Source organism: Micromys minutus (genome assembly GCF_963924665.1).
Source record: "Micromys minutus genome assembly, chromosome: X".
Lineage (NCBI taxonomy): Eukaryota > Metazoa > Chordata > Mammalia > Rodentia > Muridae > Micromys > Micromys minutus.
The window spans coordinates 124,390,571-124,411,718 of NC_137970.1; the positions used below are offsets into that span (position 1 = coordinate 124,390,571).

The 21,148-nt window shown below is 39.9% G+C and overlaps 1 protein-coding gene across 3 annotated transcripts in view; it reads left to right on the forward strand.

Annotated features, from left to right (window-relative positions):
- The first annotated feature begins 3,831 nt into the window (after positions 1 to 3,831).
- Positions 3,832 to 21,148, forward strand: part of MTMR1 (myotubularin related protein 1) — a 55,190-nt gene continuing 37,873 nt past the window's right edge. Inside the window, exons 1-4 of one of the 3 annotated variants that reach the window (XM_080909900.1) lie at positions 3,832 to 4,095; positions 8,980 to 9,085; positions 15,653 to 15,676; positions 16,395 to 16,421. In XM_080909900.1, coding sequence (XP_080766026.1) covers positions 3,938 to 4,095; positions 8,980 to 9,085; positions 15,653 to 15,676; positions 16,395 to 16,421 — 315 coding nt within the window. In that variant the 5' untranslated portion in view covers positions 3,832 to 3,937. The remainder of the gene's footprint in view (positions 4,096 to 8,979; positions 9,086 to 15,652; positions 15,677 to 16,394; positions 16,422 to 21,148) is intronic. The other 2 variants (XM_080909901.1, XM_080909902.1) reach the window with 2 other exon arrangements.

A 21,148-nucleotide genomic window follows, 5' to 3' on the forward strand; every position in this document is an offset into this window, starting at 1 on the left:
CTATGGATATGGATGTGTGTTGGAGCTTGCTCCATCCACCAATTGTATGTATATGTATATGTGAAATTCCTGGACCCTTCTTGTTGTAACTTTGCTCTAACCATTCTATGTGTAAATGTGTATATGTCTGTGTATAGTTCTGTTTGAATGTATATATGCATGCACACATGTATATATTTGTGTGTATGAAGTTATTGAACTCTGCCTTTTGTTTCATTGTCTGTGTGTATGTGGGCTCTGTGTGTGTGTGCATGTGTGTGTGTGTGTGTGTGTGTGTGTAAATTTCTCTCTTTCTAGCCCCTAAAAGTAAAAAGAGTTAAGAGATTTTTTTTTTTTTTTTTTTTTTTTTTTGCTGGTCACAGAGAGTACCAGCCCCAGTAAATTAAGTTTTGTTCCCTCAGAGAAAAATCTGCTGAGTAACATCTCTAATCACTAGCTGTCATTGGCAGCTGCCCCTGTAGGTATCTGGGTCCACCCCAATCAGTGGCTCTAAGCACTGACCCCCAGTGGCTGCCTGACTCCGTTTACCCACCCACTAAATGGCAAAGCTGTTCATTGGCAGGGAGAGAGATGTGAAATGTGGACTGAGTCTGGAGGAGTGAGATGTGAATACGATTGAAATACTGAAAGGATAAAAAAATAGAGCCTAACCCCTCCAAGGACCCCAAACTTAACCCCCAAGCCTAATAATCCCTAAATAACTCAAATTCCAGACCCTGCTCTCTACCAGTAAGTAGATATAAGGTCATACCTTGCTGTTCTGGAGCTGCTTTCTGTATAAAACTGGGTGAAAGGTCGTAGGACAGGCTCTTGGATTCGTGAGCCAGGCCTAGTAAGTTAACAGGAGATAAGCTGACTTAATCATTTATCTGGGTTCTGTAAACTGCTTGCACCATAGAAACCCCCCTGCCCTAGTGACTTTTTCTGAGTGCCATTGTCACCCCCACCCAAAGACCCCGCAAATACAGACCTCCAAGACTAGGGAACTGATTGGTCCATGGTACGCGAGCTTAGATAGTTTAACACGATTGGTCCATGAAGCACGGGCTTAGATAAAGCTTTAAAATGATTGGTTTGTGATTCACGGGCTTTGCCATGATTGGTTTGTGGTTCACAGGCCTTGTGAACCCTATAAAAGCTGTCCCAATCCTGCACTCGGGGTCCGCAGTCCTCTACCCCTGTGTGGTGTATGACTGTGGGCCCTGGCACGCTTGGAATAAAAATCCTCTTACAGTTTGCATCAAGACCGCTTCTCGTGAGTGATTTGAGGTGTCGCCTTTCCTAGGACAGAGCATGGGGGTCCTCGCTTTTAGGATCTAAAAATATATTCTATGCATGAATGGAATTCCCAAAGAACAAAGATATTTTACCTTACAAATGTTAATAAAAGTGTGTGTTTTCTTCCCTTGGACTGCCTTTATAAAATGCTATAGGTGTGTGTGTGTGTGTGTGTGTGTGTGTGTGTGTGTGATGGTTCGTATATGCTCAGCACAGGGAGTGACACTATTAGAAGGTGTGGCCCTGTTTCCATAGATATAGCCTTGTTGGAGTAGGTGTGTCACTGTGGGTGTAGCTTTAAGACCCTCACCCTACCTGCCTAGAAGCCAGCCTGCTAACAGCCTTCAGATGAGGAAGTAGAACTCTCAGCTCCTGCACCATGCCTGCCTGGATGCTGCCGTGTTCCTGCCTGATGACAGTGGACTAAATCTGTAAGCCAGACCCAATTAGATGTTTTCCTTATAAGACTTGCCTTGGTTATGGTGTTTGTTCACAGCAGTAAAACCTTAACTAAGATGGGGGGGGGGGTCATAAACAACAGGTATTGAGAACAGTTCAAAATAGTAAAGTCTAAGATCAAGATTTTGACCAAGCTGGTTTCTTATGAGGTGTCTCTTCCTAGCCTATAGACGTCCTTCTTAGTTGTGTCCTCTGTGTACTTACATGGTGTTTTAAAGGGCTCCATGTATGTTAGTCATTAGCTCTCCCACCAAGTACATCCATAGCCACTTGTTTTAGTTTGATTTCCTGTTGCTGTGAAGAGACACTGTGACCAAAAGCAACTTGAAGAAGAAAAATTTTGCTCACTTCCAGGTCATGCTCCATAATTTTTGGGAAACTGAGCTCAGAATCTAAAAGCAGGCTATTAGATTGTTATTGTTATTTCACACAGGATTACCTCCAAGTAGGGAACTCACTCAAAGTCAATGAAGGCTAGCAGAACCCATGAAGGTATGCCACATGGTAGCTCATATGCTCTTGCTTAGCTAGTATTTTTATAGAGCTCAGGCTCGCCTTCCCAGGGAATGGTGCTTCCCATGGTGGGCTGGGCCCTCCTACATCAATTTATAATCAAGATAGTCTCTTACAGCAGACATGTCCACAAGTCAATGTGATCTGGAAAATCCTTCAAACAAGACAGCCTTCTCAGGCTACTCCAGGCTATGTCAAGTTGACAGTTAAAGCTAACTAAGATACTCCTCTGTAGATTTCTGGTTTTCTTGGTGTATGTGTATAGGAATACAAGAGTGTGTGCTGTTGTTCTTCACAATGACAATAATCTATTCTGATTAGGACCTTCTGCCTTCAGGACCCAAAGTCCACATCATCATACACTAGGAAGTTAGGACTCCAACCTGGTCATTTGAAGAAAATGTGGCCATTTAGTACCTAACAATGTACTAAACATTTGGCGGAGTTATAGTGGTACATGCTTGTAGTTCCAGCACTTGGCAGATGGAGGAAGACTGTCACATGTTTGAAGCCAGCCTGGTTTGCACAGTGAGTTCCAGGCCAACAAGGGTTACATAGTGAGACCCTGTCAAAAAATGGAATCTAGACACTTTCAGATGATTTTCCACTTACTGAAGACATTACTTTTCCCCAGATTACTACCTCTTGGGAGCAAGATGGCTACTATAGCTGAGATGGGTTACTGTATGTCCTGAGTGGTCTTAAATCAGAGAGCCACCAAATACTCCTTTTGTATGTCCTTAGTCAAATCTGGGTCAAAGGTCTCCTGCTCATATCTAATGCAACCACAAGCAAAAGGCTCTTCTTGATCCTGTATCCATGCATAACACAATCAAGCAGAGCCAAAGGAAAACAAATTCTGGGCATTGCAACCAAAGCAAAAGGAACAGGATAATAAGTCTATCCTAGGAACTGAATGTCCTAGATTTATCAGATATTGGCTTGATTTTCATAGTGATGATTTGCATAACAGAAGTTAAATGTTAAACTTAACATAAACCAAGGGCGGAAGTTCTGAGGGCGTGTTTGGAGCATGTAGTTGCCCTACAGATGGCTGGGAGGTGGATTTGTGGAGCTGGAATGTGGGAAGAGTAGGATAGAGAGAACAGAGTGGGAATTGAAAAAAAAAAAACAACAACAACACGGAATTGTTTATATTTAAAAGCAGTGTATCAACACTTAAGGACCTCAGAGTATCCCCATCCATAAACTTCTCTGGAACCCGAAACTAAAAGGGGAAAAATGTTTTGTGTTTTTTTTTTTTTTTTTTCAAATAGAGAACTTCCTCTGCCTTTTATTTAACCCTCTATGTCCACAGGGTATCGGGTTGTAGAGCAAAGCCATGCATAACCAAACCTCCGAGGTTGTAGGGTCCGGATTGCTCCGGCCACGCTAGTTCAGGGCTGGCTCCCAGCAGGTTCCTGGGCTCGGCAGGTGGGCGGGCAGCCGGGTGAGACCGTGAAGCTCCGGCTCCACGCACCGCCCTCCCCGCATCGACCCCGCCTCTGCCCCGGCGCGCGTGGCCTTGTGGGTAACGCGGGGCCGCCAGGTGACAGCTAATGGCGGCGGCGGCCGCCTAATGCGAGTGGTCAAGCGCTGGGACAGGGCGGCAGGGGGCGCGTCAGGGAGCCTGGCCGCCGCTGCACTCCGGATTGTGGCTCACTGGAGGCGCCAGGCTTGACGCGTCATGGACAGGCCGCCGGCGGCGGCGGCAGCCTCATCGGCGGCGGGCTGCGAGAGCGCTGGGGGCCCGGGGCCAGGGCCGGGCGCTGGTTGGAGACCCTCTCGGGTTGCGGGCGGCACCTCGGCCAGCTCCAGGCATCCCAGCATGGAGACCCTGGACAGGTAAGTAGGGCCCTGGGTGCCACAGCTTCTAGGTGCCCAGCTCAAGGCCCGGCGTCCCCTCCTGGCTCCCTCCCCAGAGCCGAGGCTGGGGTGGGAGACCTGACAACAGCCACCTCTAGCCTTCCCTGTCCCCACCTCGGGCTGCTGCTCTAGGACCTGCCTGGGGTTGGCCACCTGCTTACTTCCGCCTAGGGAGCCCAACAGTTCTTGGCTTCAGAGCTGTCAAACCCGCGCCAATGCCTACTGCTCCTTGAGGACCCCTTTTGTGTGTGTCCCTGGCCAGAGCCAAGGATCATTGGTTGGGGGGTCAATTGGCTTCTTTTTAGTGTCACTTTCTTGTCTAAATCGTGTGATTTTAACATCCAGTTCCGCTACCGCTGTTTGGAGTGGAGACTGGGAGGTGAGACCCCATAGGCAGCAGATTTGTCACAGATGGTGGTAAAGATACACAGATTTGAAAAACCGAGATGGACTACTTCCATAATGCTCACGAGGCAAGAATACAATTGTGTACTTTTAGTTCTTTACACATTGAAGGGCATGGTCTTATTTTCCTTCCCCCCCCCCCTTGGGTACATGAGTCCCCTGCATCTGAGGTGGTTTAAATATGTCAGTTTAAGGCATACCGGCCATGTCCAACTGGGAAAGGCCACCATCCAGTCGGGTAATGACAAGAGCAGTCTGGAACATCCAGTTTTCCCACTTGGACACTTGGGCAAAAGACAGTTGTTAAGTAGCTCAGTGGGTTTGAGCTGTTTATCCCTGCTCGTCTTAGTCATCCCACTGTGCTGAAGTTTTGGGAGTTTCCAAAGACAAGCAGGGGAGCAACAGGCAGCACTCTCACCTTTCTAGCTCACTGTAATTACAGTATGTTTTAATATAGCAATCACCTAGCAACAGGCTTCACCCAAAACCAACCACAGCTAAGACATTCCTTGGAAACAGGAAGTCTTCACTTATCTGAAAGTGTTCAGCAACACATGTATTCACAAAACAACACACTATGTATGACTTTCTGGCTCTAAGGCTGATGACTGAAATTGCCTGTATTAAATGTTAGGCTATTGGTAAACCCAGAAGTATATTCATGTAGCAGCATAGATCTGATCATTGAAATAGCTGAAATATGTCATTCCAATATGCTTTATTCGGTGTTTAGAACTTCAAGTGACCATGGCCCACTCCTGAGGATTTTGAATTATTTTTTCTTCACTTATCTGAAAGTGTTCAGCAACACATGTATTCACAAAACAACACACTATGTATGACTTTCTGGCTCTAAGGCTGATGACTGAAATTGCCTGTATTAAATGTTAGGCTATTGGTAAACCCAGAAGTATATTCATGTAGCAGCATAGATCTGATCATTGAAATAGCTGAAATATGTCATTCCAATATGCTTTATTCGGTGTTTAGAACTTCAAGTGACCATGGCCCACTCCTGAGGATTTTGAATTATTTTTAGGGCAGGTACAAATTTGTATTTTTCAAAAGATCTTTATATATTAGAACCTTGGATGTTACCCACGGTGCTTTGGCTGGTTGGACATATGGTCCTTAATTTAATTGAGGAACGTAAAGATGTTAGTGCTGTGGGAAGTAAGGAAGGAGGCCAGACATCTGAATTTCAGAAAGAATGGAAGTTAGCTACAACATGGAGTGGGGAGAGCACTTTGGCCAAGAGATCAGAACAATGTGCCTTGTGGAGAACTAATAAGAAAGATGGCTGGGTGCCTGTGAGAATGGGCTGGCTACGTTCTTATGAACTTAAGTTTTCATCCCTTCTCAGGATGTGAATGGTTCTCTTAACCTTCACTAGAATAATCTGATGCCAGTCAAGTGAAAATCCAGGTTCTTGAGGACCTCGCTAAATCTAGTCTGCAGTAAACCTAAACCAGGAAGTCTTAGACATCCATCTGGGGTTTCAGTTCACGGGGCAGAAGGATACAGAAGATGGATGCAGTTCAGGGGAAAGGTGCATTTTCAAGGAACTTAACAGAGAAGCAGGTGGCTCTTATGCCGTGAGTGGTGTGTGCATTGTGCCCACAAGAAGCCAGCTTGGAGAAATCAAGTGTCTGAGGCAGATTTAAAAGAAAGGCCAGTTGAGCATGAAGAGCAACTGTACAAAATAAGAAGCAGGGAGAAAAGTTCAGTTCAGACACAACAAGTAGCCATGCATACTTTTCTTTGAGAAGTGACTCCCCCTAAAGGGAAGTTGCTCTCTGTGAGCTTGTCTTAAATTTGTTCCATGAACCTTGAGGCCCTAGTCTTCAGAGTATTTCACTTTTCTCAGAGAAGCATCTGTGGTCCTTTGAGAGGATGTGGCTTCCTAAAGGTCACAGATCTAGCTGGTGATAGAAACAGGACTTGAGCCCAGACCTTCTGTTGGCTGGCCCATTATACCACTCTGTGTAACTGTTCTGAACCAGGCCATTTCCTGTTGCAGATGAAAAATACATCAATAACAACTAGCCCTTTCTCAAAACAGCATCATTAACGTTAAGGCACAAAGGAGATACTTTGGTTTGTGGACACAGTGGAGCTAAGGACTACCTTTGGGACAGTGTTACTAGAGCTCCCTAGCTCTTGGGTTTGTGTTTTTTAAAAAATCTCATTTAATTCATATTGTGTATTCTTCAAAGTGGTAGAAATAGGCTGATAGAAAGCCTGTGGTAGATCCATACAGCAAAAAACAAAAGAAATCTTGGAACTACCTGGGCAACTCATCTACAAGTGAGGGCAGGAAGAGGTAGGTCAACCCCAGGAAGCTGTCAATTGCAAGTCTGCAAAATAAAAATAAAGAGAAGTGTCCTTATTGGAGGAAGGCATGGCAGGATCTAGTCAGCAGTGTATTTCCTCTGGTTGATTTTTTTGTATCTGTAGTTAGGAATGGGTGCTTATGGTAAAATGGCAAAAAAGGAAGCTTGGTGTGGTAGTTTCTACCAATAAACACTGTGCTCAAAATCAGGTGAAATCAGGAGGATTGGTACATATACAGGAACAATATAGTGATAAATATAGTAAGTTCCAGGCCAGCCTGTACTACAGAACAAGACTCTCAAAAAAAAAAAAAAAAAAAAAAAAAAAAAAAAAAAAAAAAAAGAAAGAAAAGAAAAGAAAAAAGAAAAAAGAAAGGAACATTCAAAATGGGGACATTAGCATTCAATCCCAGTGTAGGAAAATCTCTGTGAGTTTGAGGTGATGCCAGTCTACAGAGCAAGCTCTGGGACAGCCAGGACTGCATAAGTACGTAGAAAGACCCTGTTCCAACATACAAGGAATGTCTTTCTCCTTTCCTCCTGCCCCCTAGAAACTGTGATAAGAGTTCTAACCTCTACTAAGATCATAAAATCTTAGTATATCATAGGACTTTTAACATATTCCACAAATATTTTACATATATTTTCAACCACAAAGACTGGACCACCTTAATCAGAGACTACAACTAGATAGATGTTATGTCCTTAAAACCCATGAGTGTAAATGTAATTTCTGATGGTTTTGTTTTGTTTCTAGATGAAAGCTAACTTTGTGGTAAAAGGTCCAAAATGTTTTGTCCTCTTGCTTTACCTTTTTTTTCTGTCTTAACAGATATGGGGAAGAGCCTGGCTCTGCAGGGCAAGTTTTAAATCTTTCACCACCTAGTTTGCCTTTGTAGTAGTCTATTAGGTCAGGTGAGCAGAGGCCAACCACTTAGTCATATGACCATAGACAAAACAGTTTTCTTTTCTATAAAATGGGTCACTGGGTGGGGGGTGGGGGCTGGGTAAGGCTGCCTTTTAGACTAGCAGAGGTTTCTATCTTCTTTGTGCTGTTGTATTTTGATATTGAGGCAGTGTCCTAGCATCTGTGGAACTGCCTTTAGCTCAGTAAAGTCAGTCATTGTCAGCTGTGCTGGTCCCTGGAGTGGTGACCATGTTCCTCTGTATGTTGTAGCCTCAGCACTTCCATTTCCTTATCCAGTCAAGTTGGCTATTCTGCTGTTTTGTCACAATGAGTTATGAAGGTTTAGCATTATAGCTGGAAGTTGTTAAAGCATTTACAGACATGTAATACAGCATTATTACTTCATACAAAACACCTTTTCTAGTCAGTTCTATATTAATTCACCATAAACGTTAGTAAAACTACACTATTTTTTATATTTTAAACTGCCAACATGAATTTGGTTGAATATTGTTTGAATCATGTTTTAAGGTAAAGATTTCACTTTGGAATTAATTCTGTATATATACTATGTTAATTTTCTATGTATACTGTATCTTCTATATAATTTTGTTAGAATAGAATTCTATAATATGCTAGAGAGTAACATGCTTAACTAAATACCTAAAATTCATTTTAAATTTATTTATTGTATGTGTATGGATGCACATGTGTCTGCATGTGTGTCAGTGTATCAATGCATGCTTGGTGCCCACAGAGGCCAGAAAGGGGCATTGGATCCTTTGGAACTTGAGTTACAGAAAACTGTGAATGGCCACATGGACAGTGGGAATATGAACCTAGGTCTTTTAAAGAGGTGCCATTGCTCTTAACCACTGAGCCATCTTTCCAACCCTAATATCTATAATCTTAAGGTTAAAAAAAAAAACTACCCTAGAACCTGATCTTATTTTATGTTTTGTCTATTATTGATTCTTATGTTAAGTAGAAAGGCAACCAAAGAGTTTAAAACATTTCATCACTTGGGAAGTTGAGGCTGAAGGATGGGAAACTCAAGGCTATCCTCAGCTACATAGTGAATTGAGGCCAGCCTGCGCTGTACAGGAGACACTTTTAAAAAATAGCATCTATTATATTTTACCTGTATATTCCTAACCAGGACACATTTTTCTCATTAGGAGTCTGTGTTTAAAGGGTTTTAACCACACTTTCTTTTAGTCCTACAGGGTCACATGTTGAATGGTGTAAACAGCTTATAGCTGCTACAATTTCTAGTCAGATTTCAGGTTCAGTGACATCAGAAAATGTGTCAAGAGATTACAAGGTAAGGAGCGTCGAGTTTTTAATTCATTATTGGTATAGAATAGCCAGTTGATCAGTGAGGACAAAGCAGTGAGGACAAAGTGTTTAATATAAAGTGGAAATGGAAAACACTACATATTTCTCTTGTTTGTGGTTTTGTAATTGACAGAAAAAAATTGTCCCAAGGGTTTTTTTTTTTTTTTTTTTTTAACGAGCTCTGTTTTATGAGAAATGTGTAGTAGGCATAATGGTGCATGTTTGTGAGGCCAACACTTACAAGGGAGTTAGAGGCCAGAAAGTCCAAGGTCAGGGGTAGGCTCCCGAGTGAGACTCCCTATCTAACATCAGGCAAACAAAGAGAAACATGTTTGCTTTCTGTGTTATGGCCAGCACTGTACTTCACAATCATGTTTTTGTATTTAGGCATTGCATTTGAGCATCCATCATTAGCAAGGATACTATACTACAATTCTAAACCCTTTACAGGGCTCAAAATTGGGCTGTCTCATTATTTTGTGCCCTACTGGAGTGAGAAACTTTTGTTTTAAAGGTTGGATTCCCTGCATTTTCTAAGGTTAAGAGTAAGGCTTCTTGTTGGCATAGACTGCTTTCTAGCACTGTCCTAGTTCTTAACAGATACTCAGTAAATAGTTATTGAATGAGTCAACAAGCAAAAATCTCAGCTGCTCCATCTTTGTTCAGACTAAAAACTAACATTTAAATTCCAATAAGCTCTTAACAGATACACTAAGTGAAATTGCCTTGATATATTCTTTATGTTTGCTTGAGGGGTTTTTATGTTTTTTTGTTTTGTTTCTGTTTTTGCCAGATAGGAATGGGTGAATACATTCCCTTTTCAGTGAGTATCTCTCAGAAGATGGCAAATTTCACAGAGAGTTCAAAGGCTTCAGCCAACACCCTGCTTGATTGTGCTTACCAAAGTTAGTAGAAATCAGATAACCTGCTGCTTGGAAACTGGCAGTATATCCCTTCAAGAGTGACCCTACTTTCTGATTTCTATGCATGGCAACAAGTAGGGATCAGAAGCTCTTGATGTTTAAAACCTAGTTAGGAAGCCACTCTAGGGAAATGATTTGCTGTAGCAGCAGGAGCCCACAGATCCCAGGTAGCATATTGACCCCACTTTACCTGAAATGGCCCACTGAACGACCCCTCTCAGAATGACACTCATACTCTGGAGTAATTATTGCCAATTATAAATTAAATGTAGATTTTTCATTGTGGCTTAATGGTGTTCTGTGGCTTCTGGAAAAAAGTAAATGCAGCCAGATGTGGTGCCACGCTCAACAATCGCAGCACTTATGAAGCTGAGGCAGGAGATCAATCTAGTTCAAAAACAATTTGAGCTATATACTGAGTTCATTGCTAACGTGGGCTATAGTATAAGACCATGTCTCAAAACACAAAACAAATAATAACAGTTAAGATAGAATGTTGACTGGATTTCTAATGTATCGGTTGGTTGAATCTTTAAAATGAAATAATTAAGCTTTATCATTTTAACCTATTCATGTTTTATAACTAAATCTACAAATTTGGCATTATTTATAATATGTGAGTTATACTTTCTTCAAAGAAATATATTTCAAATAATAAAAGCATAAAATTAACCTAAAGTACAAAAACTGGTATACCTACTACATATAAGCTCAGAGTAACATGTTGGGCCTTGGAGACCCTCTGGCATAGGAGCCATAGTATGGAGCTGGGCCTAAAATTATCTATGGTGTAAATATCTTCCTTAAAACGCACACAGATTTGGTGCAGACTTCTCTCTCCTCCCTACTACCATCTCCTCTTGTCCCTTCCCTTCTTTCAAGTGCCCTCTCCTTCTCTAGTCTTTTCCTCTGAAAATTTTCCCCATCTTCCCTCCCTCCTTCCTACCTCTTCCCTCCCCCTTTCCCCTTTTCTTTCTTTACTGCCCTCCTTTCCTTCCTCTACCCTGTCTTCTTTCTGTCCCCCTCTTCCCTAATCTCTCCTTTCTCCCTGTCCTTTTGCCATGTCTTGTCTTCCCTCTTCTCCTCTGTCCCCTCCCCTTTTCTTCCTTTCCCCTGTCTCCCCTCCATGCTCCCCTTCTCTTCTCCCCTTTCCTTCTCTGCCCCCTTTTCCATCTTCTCCCTTCCCTCCCCCTTCTCTACTCTCCCTCACCTTTCTCTTCTGCTCCTCTTCATCCTTTCTCTTCCCCTCTTCTCTTTTCCCCTCCCATTTCTTTTCTTCCTTTTCCTACTCCACTTACCTCCCTTCTCTTGCTATTTCATCTTCTCTCCCATAGGTCTCCTTTCTCCTCCCTTCTCTTCTCTCATCTCTCCTCTCCTGTTTCTCTTCCTCTCCCCTCTTCAACCCTTTCCTTTACTCATCTCCCTACTCTACCCCTCCCATTCTTCTTCCCCTGCTTTCTGTGTTTAGTCCCTTCTGCATCTCACCTTTCCCATCTTCTTCTCCCCTCCTCAGTCAGCTGTCCTCTCATCTCTACCTTTCCCCTCTGCTCTTCTCCCCATTCCCGAGCCTACTTCTCCTTTTCTCCCCTTCTCCCTTCCTATTATCTCTCTCTCTCTCTCTCTCTCTCTCTCTCTCTCTCTCTCTCTCTCTCTCTCTCTTTCTCTCTCTCTCCCCCCTCTCTCTCTCTCCCTCCCTCCCTCCCATCCTCCCTCCCACCCTCTCCTTTCCTCTCAAATGATATGCAGTTATAGCAAGTTCAACTTGTACAGGTGGAATTGTGAAATGACTGGTACTTGCCAGGCATTATCATAGCTAAAAGCACAGACAAGTAGATAGTACTAGTTAATCCATGTTTACTTATTATTTGCTATTAAATGCCAAGCCATCCTAAAGATTAACCTGATAATTAACATCATTAAAAGAAATATAAGAAAATGTTTTCTTTTGCTTACCCTTCCCTTGCCAACTCAATTACTTTCATTTAACTAGGCCAACATACATAAAGAAATCTTGGGCTGGAGAGATGGCTCAGTGGTTAAGAACACTGACTGCTCTTCCAGAGGTTCTGAGTTCAGTTCCCAGTAACCACATGGTATCTCACAACCATCTGTAATGAGATCAGAGCAACGTACATAAAAATAAATAAATCTTTTTTAAAAGGGAAAAAATCTAGGGGTTTTATGAATATGATCAAAATATATTGTATGAAGTTCTCAAAGAATTAATAAAGACATTATTTTGAAATTCTTGCCCTTGAATTTATTTTTAAAAATAAGACTATTATCTTACTATATTTTTCATAGATTAGATACAATAGTATTATTAGAAATAAAACTGAAATATTTCTAGTGACTGTAGAAATGATACAACCAGTCATAGCATAGTCAAGTGGTGTATGACCTTGTATAATCTTTGTAGTTTCCTTGACTATAAGGCTAAGAGGGTTGTGGTCAGATTTTAAGTGTTTAAATGTCTTTGTTTCTAGAATGTTTTTCAGTTATGTTTGATTCTGGTCTGCCTTCCACCAATCAGTCTACTATGTGAACATCTTGCTTCTTCTGTGTCTAGGATTATCATTATCACTTCTCAGTCCCTCTGTGGAGTTTTGCTCCCCTTCTCATTGCGTGTGTGGTAATAGCTAGATTTCTTCTTTTAAAAGTCTAAACTATAACAGAGGTGAAAATTGGAATGACAGTATAGTCATTTTCTTCCTTTTCTTAGTTTAGAGTATTTAGAGAAAAAAATCTGGCAATTATTACACCAAAAGAATGCTGTATTAATTTCTGGATCCTCAACAGAAAATTTCAGAAGAGCTTTGAAGGAAAGGGGGTAACAGTATATAGGGAGCATGTTGTTATGGTTGAATTAGGTCTTGGTTTAAGTTTCCTGAATTGGGTGCTAGTCTATGAAAAGCGAAGTTTGAGCATGCCCTTTCAGGATTCACTGTCATAATCTGTCCAAAACCCAGCTTTATGAGTTACTTATTATTTGTAGACTGCAGACTCAGACGCCTACATGGGACAAGGAGGGCAGATGTAAGAGAGATGTGAAGAATTGAAGGTATAATACACCCCTATAAAAGCATTTTTACAATGTCCCTTTGCTGTCTGCTTGAGCAATAGCTGTTCAGTTTAAAATCACTTAATACATGAGAAAAGATGAACAATCTATGAAAAATAATTACTTTTTTCAAATGGTGAAACTTGCTCTTTTGCTTCTGCAAAGGTAGAACAGATGTACTTTTTCATATCAACTATAGCTTAAATATCAGGAAATTGTCTAAAAAATAAGAACAACCTGAAGGGTAAAGTGATAAAGAAAAACTGGCTAGGTGTCTCAGTACCCCAAAATTGACAAGCTTACATAGCAGGGGAGAATATATTTGGGAACTTCATATATGATAAACACTAGTATCTAGAGTACATGAAGAATACTCAAAACCAATACAAATCATCAGGACTTTCACAAAGAGGTGCATGTACATGGCAGAGAAGATCACGAAAAGTTCTTCAATCATTGAATAATAGGGGTAAAGTATAGACTTGCAAATTAAAGCCACATAGAGATAACACTACATAGTTATCAGAAAGATTGGAATATTTCTCAACAATAAAAAAGAAATACCAATATACTCCTCAGCTGAGATGAATCTGAATAAAATTACATTGACTACAAAAATGCAGTGCCATTTTGTAAGTATAGAAAATAAAGCTCCCAAGACCTACTATAGCAGGAGACCACCTAGGTGCCTTCTGACTTAAAGACACTGCTGTCTCCTCTGGCTTACATCAGTACTATTTCTCCTACAAGAATTGTCTAGTGCTATACCTCTGTCAGTATGGTGTGGGACCTGGAGATGATCTTCTACATCTGTCAGGATTTTAGCTGCCTTTACCTTATATAGGTCTTCTGCAGATGGCCACAGCTGCTGAGTTCATGAATGTGATGGCAATGTCATGTGCAGAAAACATGTCACAGCACCCCTTCTCATCCTCTGCCTCTTACATTCTTTCCACCTATTCCTCACAATGTTCCCTGGTAGCAGAAAGGAAAACTGTGGCAATAGATGTCATAGTCAGGGCCAAGCACTTTGATCAGTTATACATCTTTCCACTGACTACTGTCCACTGAAAACAGAAGCTCCTCCAAGGTTGACAGCAGCAAAGATATATGAGTATAAATACAAATGCAAGGCATTTTGACAGCATGAGCAGCGTCTGTCTACCTTAGGGCTCATAAAGTTACCAACCAGCCCTTAAGTCTAATAAGAAAACCTCCAGTTACTCTAGTGCATTCACACCACTATCGCACCAGTGGACAAATCTAGTAAGTTCATACTTTAGTGTCCTGGACCCAGTCCTGGGTAAGAACTTGTTTGTCTTTTTTTCTGCCATCAGTCTGCAATAGGGAGGAAGTTTTCTGATGAGTTCTAGAATGAATATTTTAATGTGTTGCAGACAAAGTATATGGTGGTTTCAACAGTCAAGGATCGCCATGTAGTTATGGTGGGTAACCAAAGGCAATGGCAATACCCCTGTGGTGGTTTGGTGACCTGGGACCTACCTAACCAATGACTTGTAGGGAGGTATTCTTGCCTTGTACTGCTATTTGCATTTAATAACTCATGTGTTCCGGGAACAATATGTCCAACCATGGCAGGATAATTCCATTTGTGTTCTTTTTTTTTTTTTTTAAGTTGTTAATGCTGAGACATGGAAGGTTTTTGTGCTGTGTTCCAGTACAGGTGATCTCCCTCTTTAGTAAATCCATGAAGCTAATAACCTGGCAACTGTCCTTTTTGAGGAAGTGTTTCTCATTCAACATCCAGCATTGTATGTAGTACAGAAAGAGTATAAATTCCTCGCCAGGATGTCACAACTGTGTTTTCCTAGATGTTCTGTCCCCGTGTGCTGTTTCTTCTAACTAGAGCTTTTCCAGACAGGCTGCATGTTCAGTTAGGATTCATTAGCCACAGATACACAGAAATAGTACTGCCAAAATTAGTGTCTCTTGTTTAAATAAAGCATGGTTTTACTTCTTTCTCCTTGGAGCTTCCTTTTTGCTGTCATGTCCATCAGAGAAGGCACCCAGCTTCCAGTAGGGTAACCACATTAGAGAATATCATCCTGCGGTCCCAATAGGAACTGGAAATGAATTTAAAGAGAAACCAGGTTAAGCTTTGTGATTATCACACCATTAGGATACTGAATTCATACATAGCTAAAATGGGATCTGGATCCAGTTTGGGGCTTTCTGGTTCTGTGAGATGGTCTGAGAGCATAATTCCTTTTTTGTATTACTGCTTCTATACTGAAAATACCTTCAGTTTTCTAAACAGAAACAACACTTTTGAAAAGCCGCCAGTTTACAATATCTTGTGAAAACACTTGCCAGATAAGATTTGTGTTTAAAAAGTTGGAGATGAGGGAGATACATTTCTTCAAATCAGATACTTCCCTGAAAATTATAGGAAAAATGTGTTAGTCATTGATTTGATATTAAATAAAACTTTAAGGGTAAATATAGAGGATTATATTTCTTTGGGACTAGGCTGTTGAATCTAATGGCATCTTTCACAGGTCAATAAGAACATTTCCATGATGATGATGTTCTGTATTTTAACTAACAGGTGTTCAGGAGGCCTGATACCAGGGTAAGGATATTTGGCTTTTGGCAGATGGGCCTCCTGCTTGTATATGTCTGTGTTTTATGGACACTTGGTTTGTATGAGTCACTCTGATCAGTTTGCTCTGCTGTGTCATAGCTTTAAGTGCTTACTGGAAATGCTTTGTTTGCTACAGGTTTTCTAATGTGCAGTTTTTTTAGTGTGTTAAGGCAAGGAAAAATGTTACCAGTGTGCTATACTGTCTGTCCTCAGACCAAATGAACTCTGACCCAATGGATGTTCATGGCCAGCGCTATAACTCTAGGCCTATGTTGGCTTCTTTCTAAAATATGTTTTTAATTGAAACCCAATTGTATCACTTTCATTCCTCCCTTGCCTTCTTCCAGCACTTCCCAGCTATCATCCCTTGAACCCCTTCCAAATCCCCTCACTTTTTTGGATTTGTTAGACTCTTTCTTTGATTATTATTGTTTCATACATACATACGTACATACGTGTACGTATGTATAGTATTCATGCTTGTGTGATTCATGCTAAACGAACTTAGCAATCAAAAAAGCCATCATTTTTTTGTCCATCCAATCTAAGTGTGACTTTAGGTCATGCTTTTGTTTGCATGTTCAATCCAAAATTGTTTGAGCACTAATCTTGAAGCAAGATTTATAAAATTAACTATTTTTACAAATACAGATATAGTGAATTGTAGCTTTTATTTTCCTCATGATTCTCCTTCCCTCTATTTCAGAATATTCATAAAGCAAGACAAAGATTGGTAATTTGCATGCATTTAACTCCTAATGTTAGACATGAAGAAATTAACCTATTTTCATTAAATGGAAACAACCTAGATTTTCATCGGATGGTTGAATTACTTCAGTTTGAAATTTGTAACCTTATTGAAGCCAGTGAAGTTGTACATAAATAACCAAATTGAGTAAAACTCTTGCTATATTAGTTGGTTTACCATCTTACCTTGTTTTCTTTGGCTTGTGAGATTCATTTTCTTTCATTGATTCACACAGTTAAATATTAGTGTTTGGCTTACACTTGCATAGACTTTGAAGTACTTGTAAGAATTCAATTTGAGGAATCACTAATTTTTTTATTTTAACATTTTAAAAATCACACAATGGATGATTCTATTGTTTATGCATGCAAAAATTAGCAATTTCAACAAAACACACTGGATTTAAAACCTCCACTGCCTTGATAGGTAGTTATAAATTCATTCTGAGTAGAAAAATGTATTCTGTAGTTACTGAAGTCAACTGACTAAATTGTAAATGTGGGAAGTAGTAAATTTGTTCAAACTTTTACTACTTTTTCTGTTGCCATTAGAACTAATTTTATATTAGTTTTAATATTTTCACTGTTAGAAATTTGATGCCACTTTAAAAGGGGGTATAATACTGTCACATTGATTCTATGAAAATTAAAAAAGCATGCCTTTAAATAGATGGAATAAAATGGAGACTATGTGGCATTTTAGGGTTTTTTTCGAAGCATGCTTTTAATATTATAGTTAGAAATATTTAATGTTATGTTGATTGTAAGTCACAGTATTTAATTAATAATAATAAATTAGTACACATGTATTTTATATATGTGTGTGTGTGTGTGTTATAAAATCTTAGCATGTGTTATGTGCATGTATGCAATAAAATTTACCCCTGGGTAATAAATAACCCCTTAGAATATGCAATACTTACTCTGTTTAAGATACTCATGGATGAACTGCCTATGTATTTTGGGCTTGACTTTGCCTTTTCTGTGGTTTCTGTGGTGCGCTTTATGAGCACATGATGTGCCTGTTATGTTCCTCGCTATTTGCTATGGTGTTGCTTAGTCTTATAAAGATGGTGCATTGTTTGAAATCCATGATGTTTGTTTGCTTTTCATTTTTCTATCCCAACACAAACACAGAAAATAGACACTACATTTTAGGCTAAGGAAGCTATAGATGGTCCTTAACTCGAAGGGGGCAAAGCCGTAAAAGGTGTGTCAACTTTTACATGCTTACTGTCTCTTAAAGAAATTCTGTCCTTTCACCTGTCTGTTTGCACGTGTTTCTCTTTCTCTTCTCTGCCCTTTCTTGTCCATGCACCTGGTGCTGTGCAGGAGCTAGAGGAAGAACACAATGGCTACCCTTCTGAAGCTGAAGCTGATCAGGTGGCAAGTTCTACATGTTCATCTGTTTGTAGCTACAGACCGTGTACCTAGAAGCCATCTCATACTAGATATCTAGGCAATAAGCAAATCTTTCCAGTTGCTTTTACCACTATAATAGTGCTCTCCTGTCTGTATTTGGTAGATTCCATTGTGACATTATTTGCAAAAATTGGTTTATCCAACATTTTGTCAACTAGAAATTGGTTCATCCACACTTCTTGGTTCCCCAAGATAGGATTGTGTGACTTTCACCACTATAAGACTATGAAATGTTTTTAACGAGGGCCTAAGAAAAACAAAACAAAAATGGAACAAAACAAATGCAGGGACCTAGAGGGTTAAATAAAAATGCCACAGGTTTTTTTTTACAAGGGTGTGGACTTTACTACTACATGGTAGGCCTTGAGGTTAAAAGCACAGGCTGCTCTTCAAATTCCTGGCATCCACATGGCAGCTCCAGTTCTAGGTGATCCAATGCCTTCTTCTGGCCATGTGCTGGTAAATTTATGCACATGAAGGCAAACTACCCATACACATAAAATGATGTAATATAAATTTAAAGTTACATTGTGTGTACCTAACATACCATCTGGTATTTTGGATTTGTGGAATAAGCATATGTATTTTATTTTTATTAATCAGAATACAGAATCCTGCTCTTTGCTTCATGCTTTTAGATGTTCTCCAGATTCGTGAAGCAGTAATGTCTTTCCAGCTATTGATATAGAAACCAGATAACAGAATTCTGTAGAAGAGCAGCTCCGGGGATGCCTTGCAAGCCTCAAGTGCTCAGCCTTGCTTTTGTTCTCTATCATCTGTGCAGAACCACCCTCTTATTGACCCCAGAAGCATCTTTTAGGACAATCACTGCTTGGGCATGCAGCTGTTATATAAGCTTTGATTCACATTTATGAAAAACACTGGAAAGGTCAGAATCATCTGGGTGGGTTGGATCCCTCAGGGATGAAATCAGGAGGTTGTAGATCTCAACTAGACATTTAGAATCAAAGCACCAAGGTTGAGATGAGGTCATATAGAATTGCTCAGCTGGGCAACATTGTGAAAAGAGGCACCAAGAGTGCCTTTATGAGATCAAATTATGAGTGTGTTTATGAGATCAAATTTGTCACATCTTTTAGTTGTGCTACATATAGGTTGGATAAATCAAGGGTCAAATCATGTCCTGTGCAACCTAGTAGTTGCAGTAAAAGCTTAATACAGCACAAATGTGAGTCCCATCTCCTAACACATCTTTATGAAGGGAATCTACTGTACTCACCAAAAAATGAGCCTTCTATTGTCTTTTGGCTTCCTATGTTTAAGCTAAATGTATTACTTTCTCTTCTGGAAGAATCTAAAGATTTGGGGCCATTTCTTTGTGTTATTCTGATAGATGTTTTTTTTTCATCTTTTAAAAACATGTCCCATATTTAATGATCATTCGTGAAAGTTTTGTCTCACTGTGTTCACCAACACATTCATGCCTCATAAAATACATTAATGTTTCTCCTCATATTTGACTATGAATATGGGACAAGAAGACAGCCAGTTGTTCCTTACTCTTTATCTTGATAGCTTTGTGCATGCTGCCAGGGTTTCATTGGCTAGCCCAGGCTTGAAATCTTGAAATTGTTTGATGTGGCTTACTCTAAAGCTGAAAAGGCATCTTCTCTTCCCAAATCCCATTCAGATGCTAGTGATTAGAGAAGCCTGTTTTCACAAATAGATTTCCAAATAATTTATCCTCAGTTATTTTTAAGTATAAGTTATGAAATCTCAGTCTATATATCATAGTATTTTCTCATTAAAGTAAGCTTTAACAATGTAAAATTTGAAGTAATTTACAACTCTGACCTCATTTAAAGTGGCTTTTTGACTTGGCAATTATGTCACAAAATTAGTCCCTAGTTCTGATAGTACATTAAAGTAGGCCCTTAAATTAAGGCTCCTGTTAAGACTGTTGGTATTTTAGTATTTATAAAACAGTTTTTTTAAGTATACATATTATTTTGTGCCTTATTGAACAAAATGCATATTCCCGAGCCAGATATAAGTAAAAAGGAATCTATATATAGGGCTAAGGGCAAAACTCAATGTGGACCACACTTAAGGCCTTGAGTTTGATCCCCAGTGACCAAAACAAGTATAATGAAATGATTGTAAAATTGGACATTAAGTGGAAAAAGAAAGTGAAGTTTATGTGAAAATCTTAGAAGTTATGTTAAGATGAGGGTGTGACTTAGTCACATCCAGTAAACCTAGGTTTGATCCCTAGCACTATAAAATCAAATTTTTACAGACAGTTTTGGTTAAAAATGTCTTAACCAATCTGTGCTAAAAATTCAAATCGAATATATTCCGTGTATATATGATTTTAGCTATATACTTTTTGATGAGCAAATGTTGGACCATGTAATCTGCTCTCTGGGTAGAAGAGACATATATACCATACCCTTAATCACCATTGCACACCCTGTTTTCTGATGAATATTAATGACCTCCCAAGTGTTAACAGGAATTTCTTCTGCAAAGGCACTCCCTGATTAAGGAGGTATGAGGCATGTATTGTACTTTAGTGCCCTCTTGCTGTTTTGGTGTGCATTAACACACTGAAGCCTGGCTCACTCTTTTCAAAAGCCTAATTTATTTTATCACAGCATTTCCCACCCACTCACCCTCCTTTTAAGCCTGTTTACATGTCTTGGGAAATTAATGTTCTATGAAATACAGCTTAGTAATTGCTGGGGATTTTATCACCTTATTCTTATTCATGGCACATTGTGTCAGACATGCCCAGGAGAAAATGACTGGTTTCCTTGGTAGCAACTCACAGGGTGGCAGTACGTTGGAATAGGCCCCAAGTTTAGGCTTCTAGTGTTGTAGTCCAGGAACTCTATTTTCTGCTCTTCTTTGAGTTATCTGGCTCTTTACAAGGTAGCTTAGAAGAAGCTGGTTCTGAGTCTCAGGATCAGCCCGATCATAGAAGTATGGGCACAAGCTGCCTAGCCATCCCAGACAGCTTTCTTTGAGAATCATTGTAGCCAGTGAACTCTTTAGTTTTCTTGAAGAGTATGACATTAGTTATAAAAATGAATTGGCCTTGAGAATTCATGATGAACACACCCTGCCCCACAGTACATATATACCATAATGCAGGTTGAGTATTCTTTACCTTAAATGTTTTGTACACACGTTTGGAATTTTTCATATTTTGAAGTATTGGATAAAACCCAAGTCTAAACATGAATTTTGTGTGCCTTCTACATCTTATACACATAAACTGAAAGGAAATTCATATAATACTTTTTAGTATATGTCTGTTCTTTTGAT